This window comes from Ornithodoros turicata, chromosome 1 (genome assembly GCF_037126465.1).
Source record: "Ornithodoros turicata isolate Travis chromosome 1, ASM3712646v1, whole genome shotgun sequence".
In the NCBI taxonomy this organism is placed as follows: Eukaryota; Metazoa; Arthropoda; class Arachnida; order Ixodida; family Argasidae; genus Ornithodoros; species Ornithodoros turicata.
In genome coordinates this window covers 82231098-82256451 of record NC_088201.1, presented here as the reverse complement: position 1 = coordinate 82256451, position 25354 = coordinate 82231098, and the positions used below count along the sequence as shown (strand labels likewise).

At 45.3% G+C, this 25354-nt stretch overlaps 1 protein-coding gene across 3 annotated transcripts in view; it reads left to right on the top strand.

Moving 5' to 3' along the window:
* The first annotated feature begins 3584 nt into the window (after positions 1-3584).
* Positions 3585-25354, top strand: part of LOC135378436 (purine nucleoside phosphorylase-like) — a 32351-nt gene continuing 10581 nt past the window's right edge. The window contains exons 1-4 of one of the 3 annotated variants that reach the window (XM_064611467.1): positions 3585-3677; positions 3800-3927; positions 20099-20268; positions 24757-24860. In XM_064611467.1, coding sequence (XP_064467537.1) covers positions 3884-3927; positions 20099-20268; positions 24757-24860 — 318 coding nt within the window. In that variant the 5' untranslated portion in view covers positions 3585-3677; positions 3800-3883. Of the gene's footprint in view, positions 3678-3788; positions 3928-16002; positions 16262-20098; positions 20269-24756; positions 24861-25354 lie in introns of those variants that run through there. The other 2 variants (XM_064611469.1, XM_064611470.1) reach the window with 2 other exon arrangements.

The following is a 25354-nucleotide window of genomic DNA, read 5'->3' as shown; positions in this document are numbered from 1 at the left end:
ATGCTGGTATCTGTCCACAAGAGTCACCACAAGAAATCTAAAAAATGTAGCCAAATGCAGAAAGAGAACTGGAATTAAGAGGGTAATCAAAAATAAGTTTCCCGATAGTTGTTATTCAAAGGAAACACAACTAGGACAAACTGAATGGTGTAGTAGTTGGGTGTGACACCCCAGCACTGCAGACGTTGGTTAATGGAGTGCCGTTCACCTATGTGTCAGGCATTCAAGCATGGATGTAATATTTCCGAGTACGTCTGACTACCCTAGTAAGTAAGAGTTGCCCTACTTTTCGTTAAAGAAAAAAGAGTGCTTTAGAGAATATCCACTGACAGTTAACACGTGTTTATACAAAACACTTTACAGGCATGAAATGGTGTGTCCTCTATACGGGGTCGTGAAAATCTGCACAATGAACAGTACAGTGGGAGATCAGCTATAACACCACGAAACAACGTTTCTTTTCTGAAATTCCGAGAATTGTTAATAATTAATTAAGTTAAGTTGATAATTGTTAACGGACGCCTGTCACATTGATGTACTTTCACCAGCTGTCTTTCACAGCGACAGCTGTTACATCCTCGTTTCCCTGAGATCCTGGCAGCGTCCACATCAGGTAGTCACGCACGCACAGATTTTCAGCTGCTGCTGCAATTCGTGTTGTGTAGCTGTAACAGTCCTGTGATTTTTATACATGCAGCTTCTTTTCTTTATGTGTCCCTCAGATCAGTGTTGATACAGTTTTTGCTCTTATGTGGCCAGACAAGCATCCCGTGAAAGAGTGTGCACAGCCACTAAACAAACTAGTTAGAACTAGCAGGCTACATAATGCTTTCTGACATGTTTTCTATTTTCTAGCCACAGTGAGTCATTGGAGGCAGTGCTGCAGCACCAAAAGTCACTCATTGGAAGAAAGGAATGAGGTGGCCTTCAATATCCTGCTGCCAGTTCAACACTCATCAGTCAAAACACAAGACGCCTGCTTGGCAGCAAAGTCAATCCAGTTTTAGACTGAGTTTTGTGCCATAGACTTCGTGTGTGGTTTACTGTGAATAAATGTTCATGCTGAGGTCCATGTTGCTATCAATTATATCACAGTTCTGCATGAATGCATGCCAGGATGGTAGCAGGACTAGTCATGGTCTAAAGTACGTCTAAGAATGGCTAAAGTAAGGTACCGGAAATGTATAACCCTAGACCTGTCGCCTGAATGGAGAGATAAAATTGGTCTACCTGTAGACTTCATGTCTAATACATGGTTAAGTGTCTGACCCTGTTCCAGACATCAGGTCAAAAGAATGTCTAAATCTCGGCTAGGTACATAGACATCGGATGTCTAGGGCTAGATGGCTAGGTGGCGTAACGTTAGACGTGTTATTTGACGTCTAGTGGACGGATACTTGACATTTGGTCTAGTGCCTAGACATTCTATAGACATTCCTTATCTCTTTTTTAGACGTCATTTAGACGTCTACTAGTCCACCATGTGCTTCCTGGGCATGCCAGTCCACCATGTGCTGTCAGCTGGCAAGGTGCTTGCAACTGTTTTTTGGGACGAGCACGGCATTTGCCACATTGATTTCTTGCACGATCGTCGCACCGTCAACGCTGCATATTACTGTGAACTTTGAGTGAAGTTAAACTTGCTTATCGCAGCAAAAGGGGTGACCAACCAACACGTAAAGTGTTTCTCATGACAACGCCAGATCTCACACTGCAGCCGTCACACTTATTTTGAAGTGATGCAGTCTAATTCTGTGTGTGTATTCTTTTAAGTATTGTAATGGTAAAGTGGAGCGCACAAGGAACATACAGACAGAGAAGTAGACAGGACAAAGCCCTACTCGCCAGTCGCGTTGTTCGCTCACTAACTTACTGATAGTTACTTACTTAACTGATAGTTACGCAAATTAAACTATCATATTTCCCTGTGTAACGCGCATGCCCGGAAAAGTGGCGGAATTTTATTAATACCAGATGTATAACGCGCATCGATGCATAGCGCGCACCGCGACGTGAAAATACCTATGGGGATAGTGGACGGAAACTGGACAAACCCTTAGTGTCCATGCCTGTCGCTTCTGTCAGCTACTTGTACAGTCGTGCTCGACGAATATCACACATTTTCCCCCATTCTCCCCGAACATGGGGGCTTAAATGAACGGTTCCCTGTATGCCGCTCATAGGCACAGTTGCTTCGCGGCGCTAACACGGAATCAATCAATAAAAAAATCTGAACGATTTCGCCCATGTCACGCATGTGGGCCAAGAATCCAAGACTGGAGACTAGAGGTTGCACGGGATCTCTTTAGGAACCTTCCAGGAAAAACTCCGCGGTATCATGCGCACTGCCTCTTCGACACACATTTTACAATATACAAACAACAACAACAACAATGCATAATGTAACAACTTTATCTGTAACAACAACTTTATTTTTAAGATGCTGAATGGGGAGTTTCATCGCCAGAGGGGATACTCTACCCCATTGCTGGTGGTAATGTGGGAAATGAAATAATGAGCCCCCTCCCAATAGAGATCCAAGTCCTATGGTGTCCAAAAATGTGAAAAGAGCTTTGAGAGTAGAGCATTGGTGGACTGGATTTGGCCAGGGACCAAGCTATTTTGAGAGAGAGAGAGACAGGGAGGGGGGCAGAGCCCAGCTGATTAAGAGACCCGGAAAGTGCGGTTCGGGAAGGATGGTAGTGTGGGCAATCAAGAAGAATGTCCTCTCGATCTTCTAGAGCACCGCAGTGACAGCATCTGGGAGAGAAAACATGTCTCAAGCGGTAACTCCACTGAGCTGTAAAAGCCACATCGAGTGGCATTCGATGAATTAATGCAGCGTCTTGACGAGAGGTGTTTCGTGGCATGCGGAAAGCAAACAGTTGTACAATATACAAAGTGCGCTTACACATCCAAAAATGCGGTACCGAGGCTGGCGCTTTATTGTGTGCGTTGCTTGGTCCATGGCCAAATCAAGTCCACCAAAACTCTACAATCAAAGCTCTTCTGACCTTTTTGGACACCGTAGGACTCACATTGCTTGCATTACCACCAGCAATGGGGTAGAGTATCACTCCAGGCGATGAAACTCCTCACTCATCACCATAAAATAAAGTAGTCGTCGTGTCGATGTCATTGTGTGCGTTTGTGTTGCTCCTGTAATCTGACATATCCTCCACTGGGTTACCTTCCCAGCAGCGCCTAAACAAAGAGCCACGTCTTGAATCGCAATAGAAACAGCAAAAATTTGTAGCATTTCTTTTCTTCTTCCTCTTTGTTTTTTGTTTTTTTACAAATTATCCGACGAGTGCACCGCTTGCAGGGGAAGTGAGAAACAACTTTGTATTTTCGCGATGCAGTCAGGATGTGAAACAAGAGTGTAGCACACCTGCCAACATCAGAAAGACGCACACAAAGCACGACGCACCGCACCTCTACATTATCACATAAGCCCCAGTCACGTTTCTTTCGTCACAATCATTCCCGACACGGAACGGCAGGAATCGTTTTCCCTCTTCCCCCAATCTGTGACGTTATGTTCCCACCCCTTCCACGTGAAATACCCTCTAACGTCCTTGTTGTAGTTTGCGTCATAGACAACACCCCCTTCTGTGTCAGCAAGCAAGGGACTTCCAACTTCGCCCGTCACCGCTTTATGCCCGCCAGACTACAAGGTCGGTACACCGTCCAAGTTGAAGTTGCTCGATTTTGTACCTCTCTCTCTCTCTCGCATATTTGTCCCTTTCCATCTTTCCACCCTCATCACTTTGATGGTCATACGAAGCATTCAACGCAGGTTTACGGAGACAGACGAAAAGAAGATTACGCAAAACCGGTCGCGCGTTGCTATAGAGTGAGCGCAGGATTTTAGAAGAGGAAAATGGCGAAGGTTCCTGGCCAGTCTTTGGAGAGTTCCATTGAGGGGTGAGTAAACCTTGTCATTTTCAATTTCCAGTTACATAGACGCAAACAATTTTCTTGAAGAATTAATGGCAATTGCAGTTCGGTCATTTCGCTGCATATGCACTTCAGTTGGGTTACGCGTCTTTGTGTCTTTCACTTGTGTTACGCGTTCGCAGAAGGGTTCTTTCCCCTCATGACGACATTATAATGAAGAATTGTGTTTCACACTGCCACATTCCGGTTCTGCAGTCCTGAGATAGAGTAAGAGTACCTGATGCGGTTGCAAGCAGCTTAGTGAGCAAAGAAGCCACAACCTACATTATTTTTTCTTGCTTTTTTCACGTTTCATTTATGTGAGTCAAGTAAAAAAAAAAACATTCTAGACAGCCATGAAAAGCAAAAGGGAAATTTGGGAAAACTAGATAATGTGTACACCCTAAAAACCCACATTTAAATAGGATTGCCCCCGAGCAACCTGCTTTCCTTGAGGTGTTGTAATCGGGTGTTTGGAAGGTACGGTATACAGACAGGAGAAAGCAAATTATTGGGAACAGACTTCAATCACATCAAGGAAGTAGGATACGACGTCCTACCTGGAAATAGGTGCAGAGAGCACGCAATCGGACAATGAAAGTGCCGTCTCTGCATCTTCACCGCCGCCTGGATATTGCTCAGTTGCGTTTCTGTGCTCTGAAGAGAAATACGTAACATCAGTTTAACCTGATTCTGACGAATGATGTAAATGTGGCGAAGTATATATATTTATATTAGAGGGCGCTTTTGTTTTTATCGTCCTCTACAGAATTATTTCTGTGATAAAACTATGAGAGCTACCTCAATGCAGTTTTTACAGGTAGGTTATGCGGCCAGGCGGACATCCTCTCAGAAAGCGTATGTAACTACTTGACGATTAATTGCTGAAAATTAATTAACTTACTTATTATATGTTTACGCGGAAATGCGAGGTAGCGGAACTCGAATTCATTGTTTAAATTCACTTGGTCCACCCTATTGTTTAAATAACCGTAAACGGGCAGGTACATCGAGATGTAAATAGTTAAATATTGCCATGCAAATGAGCCGACCAGCGGCATGGCCGAGTGGGCTAAGGCGTCCGCTCGTTGGTGGTAACCAAGGTCGTGCTGAAGACTCGGAGGTGGTGGGTTCGAATCCTACCGCTGGCTGTGCTGTCTGAGGTTTTCCCTGGGTTTTCCCAAGACTTTCCAGACGAATGTCGGCACAGTTCCCCCTGAAGTCTGCCCAGGACGCATACTAATCCCCCTGTCCCCACTCCTTCCTGCTGTCCTCTCTCCGTCTGTCAACATCTGTACGCCACTCATAGCCACAGTTGCTTCGCGGCGCTAACCCCCAATAAAAAAAAGAGCCGAAACTGACGAGCGCAAGAAGCGAGGGAGTTCGGCGGGCCACATGCTTTATAGCGATGAAGATAACTGGAGGAGGCGCCCTGATCTCACAGCCAGATAGGTTGTCTTCCGGGCCAGATAAGCCGAATGTTATGTTATTTCTGCACGCGAGGTGGGGGGGGGGGGGGGAGTGCGTAGTTCTGGTTTCCGCTCATTTGCATATCAAAACTAGTCAATTTATATATCCATTACGTGCTCGTTTCAGGATTTGAAAAAAAGAACGTGAATACAATTATAATTGTCCCCAATAGTGGTGTCTCCCATTTTCACGAAATCATCGAATTAAACAGTTAATTATAGGATTTACATAATTAGTCGTCCAGTGGGTAAACGCATTTTCCCACAAGATGCCCTCCTGACCACGTAACCGCCTGCAAAAATGGCTTCTTCTTTTTCTTTTTTGTTTCTCTGTAAGGGGTAAAGAAGAAAAAAAAACATGAAAACACTCGGAGAAAGAGGGGGAAAAGGAGAAGAAGGAGACAATATAATACAGACCCACATCCAATTCAGAATATGAATTGTATGCCTAGCTTAGAATAGCGGATCTTCCTACAAGTCATAAGCAGCTCATGCTATGCTTAGGCCATTCCCCAACATCGCAATGCACTGAAAGCGTCAACACATAGGGCTGTGCGGGTGCTGCAGTGGTAAATGCAGTCCCCTACACTGAAAAGAGACCTCCCCGCCGTTCCTATGCGTTTGACCTTTCGGTATAGTGTGCTGATTGGGTTGTAGTACCATGTAGTTTTGCCTCAGGACTGATTCAGAAGGCGAGAAGAGAGGGAAATGGAAAAGCAAATCAAAAGTGAGACCAGCAAATGCGGTGCTGAACGGAGGAAGGGATATATGCAAACATAAAAGAAGCGATTGTGGTTGGCGGAGGGTAAATCGTTTATTTACCGCGCATTCAAATGGTCTTCGTTTTTTGCGTGCCAAGTCTTCCAAAACCCGCTCAGATGTAACAAGGATACACGCGATAGCGCCGGTAATGCTGTAATGCTCCCAATCAAGAGCAAGTTATATGTAGGAAGTGACTTTTTCGGGTTAAACCCGATTCCGCCTGGTTATTCCCCCCAGAACTGACCTCCGACCAATTCGGGTTAAACCCAACTTCTCTCCGAATTCCAGTCACTATGAAATCCTCAAGTGACCATTCCACTGAAGACGAACAAAGGTCGCCACGTCTAACAAATGTAAGAATGGGTCACTTACGTTCCCAGCAATACACCCATGTGTGTCAACACTTTCTATGCCTTCGGGGATAACCGCTGGAAGCTCACGATCCCGCACAAAAAAAAAAGAAAAAAAAAGAGAAAGAGAACTTAGTAAAGGACTTAACAGACAAGAGTAGAAACAAAAACACCGATAACACCCGAAGGCAAAATTATCGTCAGATTTCTCCCCGAATTACAGATTTAAACATAGCGCCCGATTTTCACCCCCCGAATTTGAGAAAGGCATTTAACCCGAAAAAGTCGCTCCCTATGTCACCCTCTATGATTGCCGGTATTGCATGGAACTGAAAAATGGCAAAGGTTCCGATTTCCTCTCTGTCATGGGTTACGTTGCTCACTCAACAAATCAGCCGCTAGCATTGGGACCATGACATCTGGAAATTCCGGCGAACCCTGTATACTTTCATATCCGGAAATCCCGGTACTTTGCTGACTAGATACCTGGGATTCGGTATAGTAAAATCGGCTTTCCTGAATCTGTTGGTGATACCCGTGAAAAAGAATGAACAGTGTGTTTCCCACTTGATTTTTTTTATAGGTATTATTTCCTGAAAAAATATCCGTTGCAATCCGAAACCGAACCAACCGCGCCATCGTGACACATGACAATCACGTTAGCTGCTCACTCAAATGATCAAACAGCCGCCCATAGCCGAAGAGCCATCGAGTAGCATTAAAAGCAGAGCGTCGAACCCTACCGGAACCGAAACCGAAAACCGGAATAAATCGTAATTTTTAGCTGGAACTGAACCGGAACTGAACCGCAATTACTAGCGCCATCTTGGAGCTGAACCGAAACCGAACCGATATAAAAATTTCGGTTACCGGTTCCGGATACTGGTTCGGTTTGGGTTGGTGTGTGGTGGGAGTGATGTGGGGATTCGAGCGGTCTGCCTGCCTAAATTGGCGACATGTTGCCCGGGGAAGGGATGAAAAGGGGACCTGTTGGTCGAAAAACAGAAATAAATGCATAAAAAAACGTCACTAAGATATCGTATATCATGTTCAGTGGCTACATATAATTTTGTAGCATTAGAACCTCGAACCGGTTCCGAACTGGTTTACAGCCTCTGAACCGGTTAATCGAACCGATATATGTGAACTCCGTAGCTGAACCAGAACCGAACCTTTATGGCCGAACCCCAACCCGAAACGAACCGAAAAACGTTTCAGTTCGACGCTCTGAAGTCCTACGAAATCACAAGGACTCTTCCGATCCGTGAGACGACACAAAATAGTGAAGAAGTCTGTCTCTGTCTCTCTTTTTGTTTCTTTGTCCTTTTGACCTTAATCAATAGGTTCATTTGAAAATGAGACGGAAAAAGACAATGGAGATAGCCATTTCCGAAAAGTAGACTCGGCTTCTCACGACCAGAGCACGTTACTATGGAGGAATTGCAAGAAATTGACACGTGCCAATTGGTAGGAAACGCACGCTGTATTGGTAATAGTATTTGCAACAGCACGATTGGTCAAGTGGTTACAGGTCGTGTACGACATTGTGAGGGCAGTTGCATGCCGATACCGTCCCGGACTTACACTTACACACTGTCCCGGATTAACATTTAGAAAGCAGAAAACGACGGGATTGCGAAAACTACTAATCCGCTATGCCCGTGCAGAGACGAAACAAAGCGTCGAGAAAAGCTCAGAGCGCTGTTAGGATTGTTAATCTTCGAATTTCCTCTCAACACTACCCCGAACGTGTTACTACATCCCGCTACGAAGCCTACACGGACGCAACAAAATCTTAGACGTTGGCAACATGTCCCTGAGCTCGGGGGAAGGACAAACGACAAAACACAAAAACGAACTGCACAAGACAAGGCACTCGGCGCTAACCGATGATTGAATCAGGTATCAGGAGGTCATATTCGCTTCTTCAGAGACGGCAAAGCGACGGTCCCTTTACCCTACCTGGTGTCTTCATGTTATCTATTTGTGTCTGCTATATCAAAACTTGCATTGCTGGTTTGAGTCTTGTCTTGTGGGGTTCGTTTTTGCGTTTTGTCTTTTGTCTTTCCTCCAAGCTCGGGGACATGTTGCCAACGTCAAGTATACGCCAGCTCGCTTGCATTTTATTTCTATGCTCAAAATCTCAGACATGGATGCGGCCGGAACCCCTTCTCGTCGCGATGCAGTCCGTGCAGATGTTTGCAGCGCGCCTTGTTATGGCTATAGTTCGTATCGGTTAACCGAGAACGAATACAAGTGATACTTTGTGCCACGGACCACATGGCAACCTACGTTGAGCAACAGACGGTGCAATACGATATTACCGAACACTAGATTCCATGTGTTTTGATTGCTCCTGAAACGTCCTGTGGAAACAAGCAGTCAGACGTGACGTACCCCTCGTAAAGGCTGTTGTGTGGACAGCTGATTGACTTCTCTATGGCAAAATTAATTCATGTTCATGTTACCAGTCTAAGGTTCCCTGTTTTCTTTTTGTACAAGTACTCAAGCACACATGTAAAATCAGTCCACGGCGCGCGGTGCCTCCGTGCAGCGTGTCGCTCTGTCAGGTGGGCAAACACCTTGTGTGTTTGGCAACGTGCCCCTGAGCTTGGGGGAAGGACAAAACACAAAAACGAACAGCACAAGACAAGTTTTTTGAGCGTGTCTTGTGCTGTTGCTTTTTTGTGTTTTGTCTCTTGTCATTGCCTGAAGCTCAGGGACATGTTGCAACGTCAAATATACACCAGCTCGCTTGCATTTTACTTGTATGTCCACTTTGTGTGTAAGCGACACCAGCCCCACCATTACCACAGTGTTTAAGAGTCCCAAAGCACCTTATTCGGAGTTGACTGACGTTTCTATCTAATGAGTAACTGTACGGGAAGCGAACACAAAGTCCAGTCTTATTCTTATAAAAGCGAACGAAGTCCGCACAAAGTTAAGCGTAAGGGTACATTTATGCTGCAGCATCGCTGCTCGCTGCTCGCTGCAGCTTCAAGCACATCGCTGCTCGCATAACCGCTAGGGTGCGTTTACCCTGCAGATTGCTCAAGATGCTGCTCGCTTTCGCTATATCAGTCGCCTAGCAGCGTTCACTGTGGAAGGATGGAAACGAGGAAAAGTGGGAAGGAGGAAACCGACTTCATCACAACCAATCGCAGGTCGGATTTCAAGACGCCAGTCATCAATGATACCAGGAAGACAAACATGTTTACATTCCTAGGTGCAGCGAGCAGAGCGGCAAGCAGCGGCGAGGATAAGCGAGCAGCCAGGCTGCAGGGTAAATGCACCAACAGAAAGCCCTGTGTTTGACCTGTCATCGCCAGAAGTCAGGTAGTCCCCGGGCATGTTCAAACATGTTTGGCAGCATTGTTGTGGCGATGATCATGGCGTGCATCTTTGGCAAGCAGCGATGCTGCAGCATGAACGCGCCCACAGAGATACATGTGTTTGTTTCGTCATCGCCAAACAGCGATGTGCCATGTGCCAGCAGCGATGCTGCAGCATAAATGTACCCTTATTCTCGGGATAATTCCTCGCAAGTAGGGTTCGGAATCCCGGGCCGCTTTTACGATCCCGGGATTTCGGGATTTCTAAGGGTGCATTTATGCTGCAGCATCGCTGCTGGCACATGGCACATCGCTGTTTGGCGATGACGAAACAAACACATGTATCTCTGTGGGCGCGTTCATGCTGCAGCATCGCTGCTTGCCAAAGATGCACGCCATGATCATCGCCACAACAATGCTGCCAGACATGTTTGAACATGCCCGGGGACTACCTGACTTCTGGCGATGACAGGTCAAACACAGAGCTTTCTGTTGGTGCATTTACCCTGCAGCCTGGCTGCTCGCTTATCCTCGCCGCTGCTTGCCGCTCTGCTCGCTGCACCTAGGAATGTAAACATGTTTGTCTTCCTGGTATCATTGATGACTGGCGTCTTGAAATCCGACCTGCGATTGGTTGTGATGAAGTCGGTTTCCTCCTTCCCACTTTTCCTCGTTTCCATCCTTCCACAGTGAACGCTGCTAGGCGACTGATATAGCGAAAGCGAGCAGCATCTTGAGCATTCTGCAGGGTAAACGCACCCTAGCGGTTATGCGAGCAGCGATGTGCTTGAAGCTGCAGCGAGCAGCGATGCTGCAGCATAAATGTACCCTAAGTGTGGATCCCGGGACGGGATCGGGATAGCTTGCAGCTATTTCCAGGATGCCGTCTATGACTGTGTCCACCAATCCAATATCGACTCCAAAGTCCAATACGCAAAGTCCAATATCGACTTTGCGTTGGAATGCGTCTCTTCTCGTCTTCAATGGAATATCTTGTGGCTGCGCCCCAGGATATTTCCCGCGTTCAGCAGTGCACGAGAAGACACGACGTTCAGCCTAATGCGGCTGGTAAAAGCAATGACGTTTTCCGCATCTTCCGCTGGAGCATTCTGAGGAGTGGTGCATTTTGCTCTTCTCCCCATTTACTCATCCACAGTAATTGTCGTGTTCTGGTCTGAAGCATCCTGGTCTAGTTTTCTCAAAAGGCTATCTCAGTTTTTCTTATCGCTTTCAAACGTACGTATTCATGAAGATTAAAAGAACGAAAAAGAGAGATTCTGCAGAGAGAGGGAAATTCTGCAACACTTTGTGTGACCTTATCGAACGGAAGACTCATGATTTCATAGGAGTTTTAATGCAACTTGTGGCCTGTTCTTTGCTATAGCTTGAGTGGTTCACATAAGTCGACAGGCAACCTCCTTGTCATGTGTCGTGGACGATGAGGTTGGTTCGGTTTCGGATTGCAAATGATATTTTTAGGAGAGGGCCGCCTGAAACCAAAAGTCCGTATGAAATCGTTCTGTTCGTTTCACTCGGACGACCGCATATTCTTTGTCTAGAAACTACAACGACAACAGTAAATGATGTAGAAGTGACGATGAAAAAGTCCAGAAAGCCGACATTAATTATCTCAAAATCCCGGGATTTCGGGACATGAAATTATACCGAAATCCCGGGATCCGAACCCTATTCGCAAGGCGAACACACCGGTTCAAGTGCAGCGGAACAGGTGGACCACACTTCATTTTCTCAACCAAGGGTTTATACACTTTTCCGAAAGGAGTTGCCACATCTTTCGTTGACCTAACGCGCAGTACGTATCCCAATTCAGGAGGGCTCACTTAAGTACTCCGAGGGCAGCAATGAACTCATTACAGCAGAAAACGAAAAAAAGGCAACAACAGAGAACTCTGCCTGAATTTTCTGTCTCGAAGCAGAATGAGTAATATGCCTTGGCAGACGTCACAAATACGACTGTATGACATACTGAGTCCTCCAAAACAAGTTTGCGTGTTTATCTCAGATGGAGAAACCATCTGGCCGATACTGATCTCCGACCCGTGTCAGACGCATTATAATGACAGCCTCTAGGTATTTCTTCATCTGTTGTTTGGCCTTGAATGTGTCTTCCACTTGAACAATAATTATTACGGAAATGGCCTTCCAGACCAAGCTCCCGCACCGGTTTTGAGTCAGTGGCTAATAGTTTGTGAGCGTTTGCATACTCACGCAACGTATGTCGCCTCGGCGCCCTCACATTGAGCCTTCCGAGCATGCGCATTAAAAAGAAAACAATAACACATGGGGATGTGTATTGATAGTTCAACTTCGTACACCGTGTCTATGCTAAGCTATTGAGTTCGAGTTCGTTAAATTTTCTAAGAACGGCTGAAGCTTTGGCACGGTTAATGTTGATGTTTCAAGTAATCTTTTACATCTTATGAAGCTAGTGAGCAGGAATTAGTGGCGTGTGAAAGCAAGCACAAACGCCGGAATACGACATTACAGTGCATGCAACGAAAGCGTTATGATGAGTCTATACTGCTGTCCCTCAGAATCGGATTGATTATTGAAGGCAATGGCCATTGCGTATTTCAAGCGCCATTGACGCTGTCCCACTGCGACGCGGGCCGATCCAACACTCCAATGAGAGGTTGTTACGGTGCGCCGGATGGCGCTACGCACGTACGTCTACTATCTTCTGCTAGCGTCTGCATGAGTTTTAATAAATAAGAGTCGACTACAGTTAACGGGAAATGTTAGTGTTAATAACCAAAGGCCTAATAGCCTAATAATAAAGGTTCCTTAGCCATGCCCACTAATTTGATATGCATTTTTGTACGACCGTGCGTGGTGTTGACACCGTGCCGGTGAATCATGTCGAGAGTAGGAAACTGAAGTTGTGAATAGGTTGCCACACGTAATAACCCAGGATTGCGTAGCAAGTTACCAGTGCCGTGCAACTGTTTTTTTTTTTTTTGACAAAGGTAATTTCTAACTCTAAGTAGTTACCGCTATTGGTTAGAGTACCTGTGAAATATAACTGTAACTAAGTTACTCTTAATTCTCTTAAGTTCTCTTAACTCTTAAGTTCTTAATAACCAATGATTCCACAAATTTTGTATTGTTGACTGTATGAGATGAGCCACAGAAGATTGTGTACTCATCTTCCTATGTCTCCTAACCATTTAGCCCGCTTGTTGTCCATATCTTGCCGATTTCTATCCTTGAGTCAACAATTTTGCCATCTAGTACGCGGTCAGAATGGCCCAGACTAACTTCCGCTGTGCTGTTACGTCACGGGAAATCCATGTCGTGTACCAGACAGTCCGATTTCCATAGAGTTAAGTTAAGGCGGAGACTTGGGCATGTTGGTACATAACTACGTAGAAAACAGCGCAGAAACGGGACACGAAGAAGAAACAAGTGCTCTGTGTGTGCACTTGTTTCTTCTTCGTGTCCCGTCTCTGCGCTGTTTTCTACGTAGTCCATCGAGTTAATTCTTTTCTGGGAAACGCGCGTGTGACAGCGGTATAAAATGATGGCTTGATTCATTTGGCGTTGATCATACACGCACAGTTGCGCTACTTCTTCGCTGCAACATTTGACAGCATCGCTGTAATGAATTGAGCCTATAATAGAAAATCAGCAAATGCTAACATCGTTAATACGTGTGCACCGCATGACCTTCCCCTATATCCATTTCCTGGGTATAGGATTTTGGAACCTAACGATTGCAAGTATCATTTCCGTTGTGAGGACAAAGGCGACCAAAGATAAAAGGGAGACACGAACGAGAATTGAACGCGGGAATGAATGCGTGCAAAGAATGTAGCGAAACAGCTTTTCTTTTTTTCTTTCTGCGAGGGAGAGTATGTCCTCGGTGCTACGCATTTTACATATCGCTGCAATCTGGTTGCGGGTTCCTTGTCTACCAGCTTCCGCCCAAGCAGCACAATGTACTGAAAGTCGAGTGCAATAGGGGTGGACGGGTAGGTCGAAGACCTTGAACACACTTATGAAACTAAAGAACATTGATAAGACGCATACCGGCCACCCCTTTTGCACTCGACTTTCAGTACATTGTGCTGCTTGGGCGTTTTTCGAAACGATCGGTATTATATGGGAGAATATTACTTCTATCGCTGTTCGATATGCCACTTGCTGATTGTGATAGTGATTTACAAAGGAGTTGTGATAATTTATAGTTACGGGAAGTTACTCGGGGCTACTAGGGCAAGCCCTCCACAGACCCGACCACTGTGGCGTCGCTCATAATCGCAGTTGTCTCGCGACGTAAAGCCCCGAATTATTATTATCAAAATTAATGTAAAAGAAAACGCATGAGGAGTTTCCTAGTGCGGCCATACACTCCGAGGAAAAAAGTAGTACGGTAGTTATATGGAAATTAATTGTTCTGAGGCTGGCTTTCGACGACTGCCATGTCACAACTGAGTAGTTATAGTATCTTTAGGGACAGGATGCATCAAAGATTTAGCAATGCAAGGGGAGTACATGTCAGGGTCAATGACTAAAATGGGGAGTAATTGCAATCTGCGGGGACTAATGGCTGCAATTGTTCACCAGTTTAGTCGTTTCTCCTTACAGTCCAAAAGCATAACAATCGAAAACCGCCCCGAAACTTTGGTTTTTCTGCTTGGAGAGTGAGGTGGCCCTGTTGATCTCGAATATTTCACCATTTGTTGTAAATAAGAAAAAGAGCGTTGTTGAAAAAGCGGGATAAAACGAGGGCGAAGCGGGCGCTAGGCGCGGATATTATCAACGTGACATCATCTGAATCCGATGTAGCACTTCGATCCCATTTCAGTCATCATCACCGCAATAAACGGTTGCTTTGACTGGACTCGGATGATCTCTTCCCAAGCAGCAAAATGTACCGAAAGTCGAGTGCAATAGGGGTGGACGGGTAGGTGGAAGGCCTTGAACAGACTCGTGAAACTAAAGAACATTGATAAGACACATACCGTCCACCCCTATTGCACTCAACTTTCAGTACATTGTACTGCTTGGGTTTATTTTATAAGATGGCGCCAATAATTACCGCGGACGTCCGATACACATGCATGCACACTTCGAGCGTAGCACCCTGGGATTACAATGTGCATTTCGAGGACAATGTGACAAAGAACTTCACACAAGCTGTACCAAGAAAAATCCCATAACGCCTCCGATAATATTACGCTTTGAATAATATTACACACACACACACACACACACACACACACACGCACGCACACACACGCACACACACACACACACGCACACACACACACACACGCACACACACACACACACACACACACACGCGCGCGCGCGCGCGAAATTTTCACTCTTGCAGGACTCCGACTAATTTGCAACCATTAGCGAACAAATTATCGTGCAATATAAATTATAATTATATGTATATCTTATTTTTAGCACCCCAATACGAAAGATAATAAGTTTAGTTCAGTTCAACCATTAGTGCAAGGCTAGACCAGAACTAGCAAATACGTAAAGTTGTTATGTAGAAATGCGGATAATTCCCGGTAATATCCCCGGGTATCCCCGGTAATAATAATATTCCCGGGAAGAACGGTTTTTCGCACTTTCTTCTGAGGAAGATTTGAAAAAAGAAAGATGATCAACAACTTTTCATTGTTCGGTGAATAAGATTTGTACTTCGTGACTAAGAGTTCAAGCGTTCACCATATGATAAGAAGTGGAATATATTTTATTGAGTCTAACTCAAAATGCAAAATATGGAATACAAATATACAACACACTCACTTATGCATTACATTTTGCCAAAACTTTATATTTTTATTGTCGGGTTTAGAAATTAGAAAAACTTTTTCCGACGTCAATGGGAAAAGACGGGAAGAAACCGTTTTTTTTTTTTTTTTTTTTTCGCCAAATATCCGATATCTTATATTTTTTTTCGGGGTTTCGCATCCCTAGGTATAAACCACGCGGGGCGCAGCTCTAATTGCCCCTCGGTGGAGTCAATTTCGCGCGAGATATACAAACCTGTCACATTAAACCGTATACCAGGCGTACGAACGATAACAGTCCCTCGTGACTCAAGAAGAGAGGGAGACGTTGCAGGAGATAGTCCGTAGGCACTGAGGCGAGTGGAGATAACGCGAGAAAAACGCTCTCTACCCTCGAAGGGCAGTGCAAAGATATCGGCTCTATTACCTTGTACACTGTGCAGCTCTTCGCCGTCTCAACAGCCGACGGAGAATTTGCCGGTTAAGGGAAAGGTCATATTCCTCACGAGCTTTCAGTTTCACGCTCAGCTTCACGCGTCAAGCGAAAACAGCGTTCGCTCGGTGAGATTACATCGGCAGTCGTTCAGACAAAAAAAAAAACAACAACAACAGAAGATGAGCGGAAAGGAGGAGAAGTAAGTAAGCTGTTTTTTTTTTCTCGTATTATCACTTACTTTATGCCTACTCTGCTTCTATTAGTACCTTACTTTCGTTGGCACAATTACATTGTTTTCAACAGGGGTGGATCTAGGATTTTTCCGAGGGGGGTCCGCTATGGACAAGTGCCAGGTGCATGCTGGGATTGGTCCATTGAACCCTATGTTCAAGTCTGGAATTGAGGGGGGGGGTCAGGACATCCGGACCCTCCCCCCTAAATCCGCCCCTGGTTTTCAATAAGATTTCTTAGATGATAGCGGATGACAATGAGTGCTTTACACTTCCTATAAAAAGTGTGGCAAGTAAACGCATTGTTAACATTATACGGAACATTCAGGGAATTGTGCAGGGAACTGTGTAGTCTGAAGGTGTAATCTGACACCCCCTATTCTCTGGCCTTTAGTTTTCGTTTTTGGGGGTATTACGAGATATTCGGGGTGCGTGGTGACTGCTATGAAATTCCCTAGGTGTACCTCACCTTTGTTAAAACTTTTGTAAGTGACAGAACCCAGGTGTTCTCCATTTCTTTTCGGCTACTCAATATTTTTCGTCTCAATTTTGTCTAGAAGTGTGACGATTCCTCCTTGGACGCTAACGAATTAGTTAAAACGTCCTCGAAGGTTGGACGACGGGATTCTATGGTGCCCATTTTAGCGTAGTTTCCTAATAGTATTATGTACTGAACAACAGTAGGCACCGGAGTTTCTTATTGTGTAAGTGTTAGACCCCCTTTCTCCGGTCAATAAGCAAACACTTAAAGATTTGTGCCGCCCCTGTACAGTGACCCGAAATGAAACACCAGAGCTGTAACTGGGAGGTAGAGCTACCTTTAATTCCGCCGTAAGTTTGTGTGACGTGGAATCATTCCGGTAACAGTTGATATGCACAACGTTGAAATCGTAGGTACTCCAATGGTGTAAAAATAAACATCAAATGTAACCAAGTATCCGTGATGGGCAAAAACACCATCCAACCTGCTGTCAAGCTGCCTTCGTGGCAGCTTTTTGTCAGTGCCTCCTACCATAAATGTGGGAATTAAACTAATATTTGTTGTTATTATTATTATTATTATTATTATTATTATTATTATTATTATTATTATTATTATTATTATTATTATTATTATTATTATTATTATTATTATTATTATAGCCTTGGCGAGACGAGAAAGGGTTATCACCACACCTAGTATGAAATGCTTTAGTCACTGTTGCCTGCCGCTTCATACGAACTTAACCTACAAGAAATAGCATTTTAGAAGGAACGGTTATAGCAGCATATCAGTGTCAGGTCGAAATATGAAGCATGCCGTTGGCACACAACACAGCTGCCTAAAATACTAGCAATCTCACTGCATTCTAGCTTCCGATCAGCGCTCAGAATGCCTGCCAAGAGGAGTAAAGACGCAGGATTATACAGGATGTTTGTTTTTATTCGCTACAAATATGTTTTTAAAAAAAAGGAGAACAGCATAGATACTGCTTTTGTAGGAAGGTTATTGGCAAGCGGACATTCCCCCTGAAGAAATTATGTAGCAACTAGATGACTAATTATCTCGAATACATTACTTAACTCATTATTTAGGGCTTTCGGACAAAGGCGAGGTAGCAGAATGGGAGATAATCCCCGTTGTAAGCCATTCCATTCTTAAAAAAATATCGTGACACGAGCACGTACGTTGAAATATCCATCGACGAATTTTGCTGCGCAAATGACCTCCCGTAGCATAGTGCTTACGATACACGTCGAGACTGGGAGTTGACGGGGTTTCGAATCGCGCACCTGCTTTGTTGTCCTTCTTTCGTTATTAATTTCACTGAGTGTACAGTGTGGTACACAGTACAAAAAGCTGCTGAAAGCAGCTTGACAAGGTTCTGCCTGTCTGAGGGTTTCCCTGTTTTCTTTTTTTTTTCGTCATGCTTTCGAGACGAATGTCGGCACAGTTCCCCGTGAAGTCGGCCCAGGATGCATACTAACCCCCTGCCTCCACTCCTTCCTGATGGATTCTCCATTTGTCCATGCCTGTACGCCGCTCGTAGCCGCAGTTGCTTCGCCGTGCTAAGACTGAATTTAAAAAAATACGCCGAAGGCCAAAGGATTGTCACCCATTCTGCTATCTCACTTTTGCTGGAAAGGCCAAAATAAAGAGTTAATGAATGAATTTTAAGTAATTATTAATGTAGTAGTTACATTGCACTTTGAGAGAATGTCCGCTCTTGCCCGTACAACCAGCAAAAACGGTATCTAAGGGAGAATATATCAGAAGAACGCAGGCGAGCTGATGTGACTTAGGTTAGGTGGAAACATCTCCTTGAGTCTGAACAAATCTGACAAGCACGGGACGAAAGAGCACGGGACGAGACACGACTCGTAGCTATGAGCTTCTTCTTCTTTCTTTCTATCTTTTTTCATACAGAGAAATCGTAACGAATAAAAAAAAACACCCCGTATGGCTCACGCATACGTGTCATACAGCTCAGAAACGCTCCACGCTTCGACGTTTCAGGACAGACTAACTAATCTGCTGCCGCGGTTGGCGGACACGCTTCCACTAATGTAGTGTGCAGTGTCACACTGCTTACAAGAATAGCTTGAAGTAGGAACGTCAATACAAAGCTTCCATGACACTTCAGCCGTAGAGGTATAATTTACATGCGCTCGAAATTAGGTGAATTGTTTTCTAACATGGACGAAATATCATTCTCTGCGCGGCCCTTCGGGTTTGGCTCCATGTTCGTACGCCAGGGAAACACCCTTAGCGAATTTCTTGTAAGCCTGTGTGAAGATTCGTGACAAAGTCCGGCCTGCAGAGATCACTCTTTTCTTTCTCTTCTTTCTTTTCCTTCTCTTTTTTTTACAAAGACGACAAGGCAAGACGTCGAAGAACTTCTCGCGATATTTACCCGTTGGTGTGCATTTCAAAATATTTATGGGAAACTGCATCATCCGTAGAAAAAGCTGAAGAAGGAGGATGTTTCTGTTAGACATTCTGAGGGAATGCTATGCTTCTGAAAGTGCTTCTGTTCTGTATAGACACGTATATTCATAAATCATTCAGATTCCACATGCGAGTGTACGTTGGGTTGCTCAGACTAGTGGTGTCTCAAAAAGCAGAGTGTGGAATATCCGCCACGGCAACAAGGTTCACCCCTACAATGTCAGCTTACACCAAGTGCCGCAGCCAGCGGACTTCAACAGAACACTTGCATTCTCAAACTGGGTTCTAAACAGGGTTGATGAAGACGATAATTTCCTTGTGATGCTTCACTTTTCTTCTCGTGCTTACATTTCTTTGGATTTGTTAACTGACGTGGTCAACGTGTCAAGAGATGCCCAAGAGGACTTGCACAACGGCGACTGCGGGCAGTTGAGAACTCCCGGTGGTTGCGGGAGATCCGCTTCCAGAGGAGGTAGTCATACAACGTTGAGCCTGATATTTTGAATGGCTCAGTGGTGGGACCGCATCTCTCACCTGATCTAAATCAAGTGGACTTTTTTATTTTGGAGCTACCTGAAATATGCCATCTATGTGGGGGACCCACCGTCTCCAGATGTTCCGTTCAGAGAAATTACAGCCACGTGCAATACCATCACGTGGTGTCAGCTTGAGGGTGCACCAACGGCCTTCGTTACGTGCAAGGTGCCAGATGCTTATCGATGAAGAGGGCATGCTCTTTGAACAGATTTCGCGTAAACCTGAAATTCATTCTGTTATTCATCCCATGACTTATCGTTGCTAAGCGTATTAGTACCTACGATATAGTTCTGGTCTTGGGTTGTAGTTATGAATGTAATTGCATGTTTGTCTTTTGTAGCTACTCTTATGAACACATTGAGAGCATTGCCAATTTTCTACTGAGCAAGACAAAGCATCGCCCGGCCATTGGTATCATTTGCGGCTCTGGACTGGGATCTCTGGCTGATCTGCTTCAAGAGAGCGAGCACTTTCAATACAAAGACATCCCAGACTTTCCAGTCAGCACAGGTGAGGTATTGCGATTTATTCAGCATAGAGCACGCAAGATCTGTTTCAAGTGCCTATATGGGTGACACCGTAAAGCTAAAGAAACGGCTCTGTACGCGAGATAAACATTTGTCGAACGAGTACACAAGAGGGTGTCATGTGTAACTGATAACAAGCTGTTAACGTGTCCGTTTACACGCATCTCATCTTGTGTAGATGCTACATGGCCATGCCCCATCTTCCATTCTGATCTTTTCAGAATGTAATATTCGGGAGAGTAAAAAAGAGCAATTCAGAAACGTCGAACCCACACGAAACCACATATGCCAACGGAAGGCAGCAACTGTGTTCATGGCAAGTGCTCAAAGTTATGCTAAAAGAATTGGCTCCTCTCTTCCCAACCGAACTAATGCCCCCTACGTGTCTTTTCTCACGAGACCATATGGCCGACAATAATTGGACACCGCGAGCAACAAATCTAAGTTGGGCTGGTTGGAGGAAACTGATATTTCTAGTGCACTACACACGAACGCAAAGACAGGCCCGTCCGGCCGTCCCATATGGACCAGCCAAGACTCAGTACCAGAGAAACCACGTCGTTACGCACTTAAAAGTTGTCGGTCTTTTTTCTGGAAGTGTGAGGACCATTGTACAATGCGACTAAACAACATTGCGGTAGCCCTGTGCACAGTCAGTTCGCATACACGATTAATCGTGCTTTCGTTCTCATCACTGGCGCCCGCAGTGGGCCTGGCAGTCGCGTTGGTTTTCGCCGATGTCCTGAATTCGCCGCTATGAACCCTAATGTTCTTTGGTTGACAACAATGGAACTGAATAGACAAATATCAATGGTGCCCGTATCAAGACTGAATATATTTCTCTGACGGAAAGGATATGGGACTTTTTCACAACTGGTCATTCTCATGCGCTGCGGCACAGATGATCTTAGGAGCGCGTGTCAGGGTTAACTTCGTATTCAACAGACTGCGCTGAATGGGGTAGATTCACACGATGTATGCCGACGGCTGTGGCGATTTGCGTGGGAACTAGAGGTGTGCAGCGAAGGCTGTTTTGTCGGCGGCGGCGCACCGTATACTTTGGTACCGGCGGCGGAGGGGACAGCGACACCGCGCCGACCTGCTTCCGTCGGCGCTACAGCATAGACGCGTGCATCGATGGAACTTTGACTGGCAGCGGCGTCATGCACATTTTACCACGGGCGGCGGCGACGACAGCGGTGCGAAAAAACACAAGTCAAAAGCAGCACAAAACCGCAACCTGCCGTCATCGGCATCAACAAAAACAAATTCGGCTTTGCGAGAGGGCTGCAACGCACGTTTTCGCGTCTGAAAGCAAGTGCGAAGACGCCCTCGGCGCGCCGGCTTGGAAACGGCGTCGGCGTACCGAAAATTACCGGCGGCGGTGGTGCACACGTCTACTACACCATGGGTTTCTTTCTCCCAGGGTAGCTTACATTCCATGACTTGAAAACCCGAGACGAGGTAAGGACAAAAACAGGCAAAAACAAAAACAGACAGACAAAAAACAAAACAACAACAAAACAAAAACAGACAAAAACTCGGGTTTTCAAGTCATGGATCGTCACCACCAGCTCGCTTGCTACCTAACTTTCCTTTCGAGAATAACAATGTTTCCGTCTCTGTTCCGGTACCTAAGAAATTCTTCTTCTTCTTTCTTTTTTTTTCTTCTTTTTTCCTTTACCGTTTCCAGACGACTTCGGTAGCGGCTCCCGTTTCCCAGCGGATTTTGGTTTTCGTTTCGGTTTCCGGTAAAGGTAACGCGAATATTTTCGTTTTCGTGTCTATTTTCGTTTCGTGAAGAATTTAGGTGCATAACGTTCCCGGTAAAAAACTCTGCTTTCTATATCATACTTGTAGTAGGAAAGCACAGAAGACGTACTTGGTCTTCCGCGACCACTCATACTCGTCACATATTCAGGTACCGACTTGGCACAACTTCAGTGAAAACTCGAGCACAGTCAACAGTTAGGAGCGCGCTTACGGCTTTATGGTTTCGGCCGGTTTAGATTGGATCTTAAATTAGTATCCCGAGAAGCCTGTGAGCCTTCCGCTGGCACATCCCTGCGTGAATCATTCGCATTGTCTACATGCATTTCCCCATTAAATCAATCTGACGACTGATGAGATGTGATTTATTTATCAATGCCCTCAAGGCAAAGCACTACAGACGGGATTGGTGGTTAGTTATCATTCAATGGAACATACCAGCATTCATACAAAACAATAACGGTGGATGGTGGTTTTACTCCACACTTGTTCTGTGTATGAAGGAGTTAAAGGTATTATTACATCCATATTGCGAGGACAGATAGGGAAATTGCGTTACGTGAATTCCGCTTCCGTTAAGGTTTCCACGCTTGAATTGCATTTTCGTTTTGGTTTCCAGTAAAGGTAAAGAAAATATTTTATTTCCTCCGGAATTGTTGTAGGAATTACATATTCATACACGCAAGATATCCCGAAGCATCTGGATCCGGGGACGAAGTGCGCTGTAGTTCTCCTTTCCCACCTTTCCATTTCCCGCGCTGTTTCAGTCCCACATACCCAAAAACTTTTTCAAACGCTTGAACTCGTGCAGCAACGGCGGCGGCGACGCGGCGACCTCTCGTTACCGGTGGAGCCGACGAAGCTTTATTTCGACATGTGCGCTGCCGGTAATTTTCGGTACGCTGTTGCCACCACTGTTTCCAAACCGGCGCGCCGAAGTCCTGTTCGCATCTATTTTCGTATGCGAAAACGCCTATTGCAGCGCTGTCGCGAAGTTGGATTTGCTCGATTTGCTGTTGTTTGCTTGTAACCAGACAGGAACTATTCAAATTTAAAGACGCGACGTAAATACATTTTGGTCACGCACGTATTCGCCGAATTACTGATCGCGATGGCCGTAGGTTTCGGTTTTGTGCTGTTTTACTTGTGTTTGTTCGTGCCATGCACTGACGCCGCTGCCGGTCAAAGTTTCATGGGCTCACACATCTATAGGCTTATATGAAGGGTGTTCAAGTCAAATCGGGACTTTCTGTCTCCTGAGTGTACAAATGCACCCCGTCTGCGGGTAAGGTCATGGCCACGGTTTTCTGGGACAAGGCTGGCATTGTTCATGTTGATTTTCTGCCCAGTGGTACCACCATCAATAGTGCATATTACTGCCAGGTTCTCAGGGATGTGCATAAGGCGCTGAAGCAAAAGCGGCCGGGCCTCATGACCAAAGGGGTCGTCCTCCTACAGGACAATGCACGGCCGCATACCACGCATCTCACGACACGCACCTGACAGGAACTTGGCTGGGAGTTGCTACCACATCCTCCGCACATGTTTTTTTTTTGTGTGTGTGCTATAATGATGGTTCGCTGGAAAAGAACCGCTGGGGTACGATGGGAGCGTGAAAGAGGTCCATTTCCCATAGTGTTTAGCGTGCTTGCGCGAGAAGTTGTCTTCGTTCATTGTATACGCTGTAACGCTCGAACGTGAGCTGCATGGTACTGTAGTTGTGCACAGCACAAGATCGACGTCGCGTGTGCACCTTTCTCTCGCTGCGCTTAACTACCAGGACGCAACATAGCATATAAAACATGCTTTATATTTGCAGAGGTGACAAAGGCGTATTGGTGTAGAGCCTGAGTAAGTCACAAAAGTCAACAAACTGTGTTTCACTCTGCGGTTTCCTTCTTTATGACCCCCGTGGACCATTCGAAGACAAATCCTTCCAGAAATCTGGTAGCGATCCCAACCACCATAAGAATGCTGCAGGACCAACTTCCCCATATTTTCGTTCTTTCTGAAACCAAAGTAAACTGTAACGTTCTTGTAAAGAAAGCGAGGTGTCGTTCTTAGGTTGAGGACGACTATTGTAGTCGTACTCCGCTAAACTAAAGCGAAGCTAACTAAACACTGCTGGATACAGCGCGTTGCGGCTTCCAATGTTTCACAGAGTACGCGGACGCCGAAAAGCAGGATTTTGTCAATAATTATTCACATTGGATTCAAATAACAATCAGAATGTTGTTGCGTAATAAAATGCGAGCTCCCAGTTTCATGAACTGCTTGCATTTTCTAAGAAGCCGTCTGCTGGTGTGTGAGGTCCCTATAACTAAAACCTTTCGCTATTACCACGAAAACTGCGAGGCGACACCTAACGGAGAGCTGCACACACCTAGTGTAGATAGAGAGTGTAGTTGTCCCGAGTTGGAAAATGAGTTAACGTCCGTAGCTAGGGCACATCACAATTAAAGTGTACGAGTCATACATAAATGGGTATATAAAATATATAATGACGCAACCATGTTCCCAAATTGAACAACAAATGGTATAAACAGGTCTGATTATCTTAAGAATACGAACAATGCTGTCGCATATGATATCCACACCAGGTCGCCGCGATCAGATCAACTCACATTCTTAATTACCAACGACGGCCATTTCTATGGCGTGTGGCTTCTGCACTAACTACGGTTCTTCTTTTCTTTTGTAGTTGTTGGCCATAGCGGAAAGCTGGTTTTTGGAAAATTGGAAGGCAAAACAGTAGTATGCATGCAAGGGAGGTTCCATGCATACGAAGGATACCCTCTATGGAAGGTATCGTATTTACGTTCCTTTTAGTTTCTGAACACGGAGTATAGAGTATTATTGCCTGCACGTATGAGAACCCAGATTGTGTCATTGTCTAACAGATCCAAAAGCTGGGTGGCATACGTGAGTGAGACACAAACCATGATTGCACGAGTTGCATACGAATGCAAAATGCAAAATCTCTTATTGTTATATTTTTTTCAGTTGGACTTATCAACTCACCAACTTACGAATGCAAAAGTTAAGAACAGTGCTGCTGTTGCCTCTCATGCTTCGTTCTCTCAGTACCTATTTTACTAATTATCTTTGCATACACGCGCGCTCTGATTTGTAAGTACTTCGTCGATGTATAAATATACCTACCAAGGCCCAGGACGCACATTCCCCCCGGGCGTCAGTCGTGACGTTGCCCACATACGTGAGGCCGACAACGGCAAGCCGTATCACCACCCACCACCACCACCTACCAAGGTAGCCAGAAAGTTAGAGGACAAAGACGA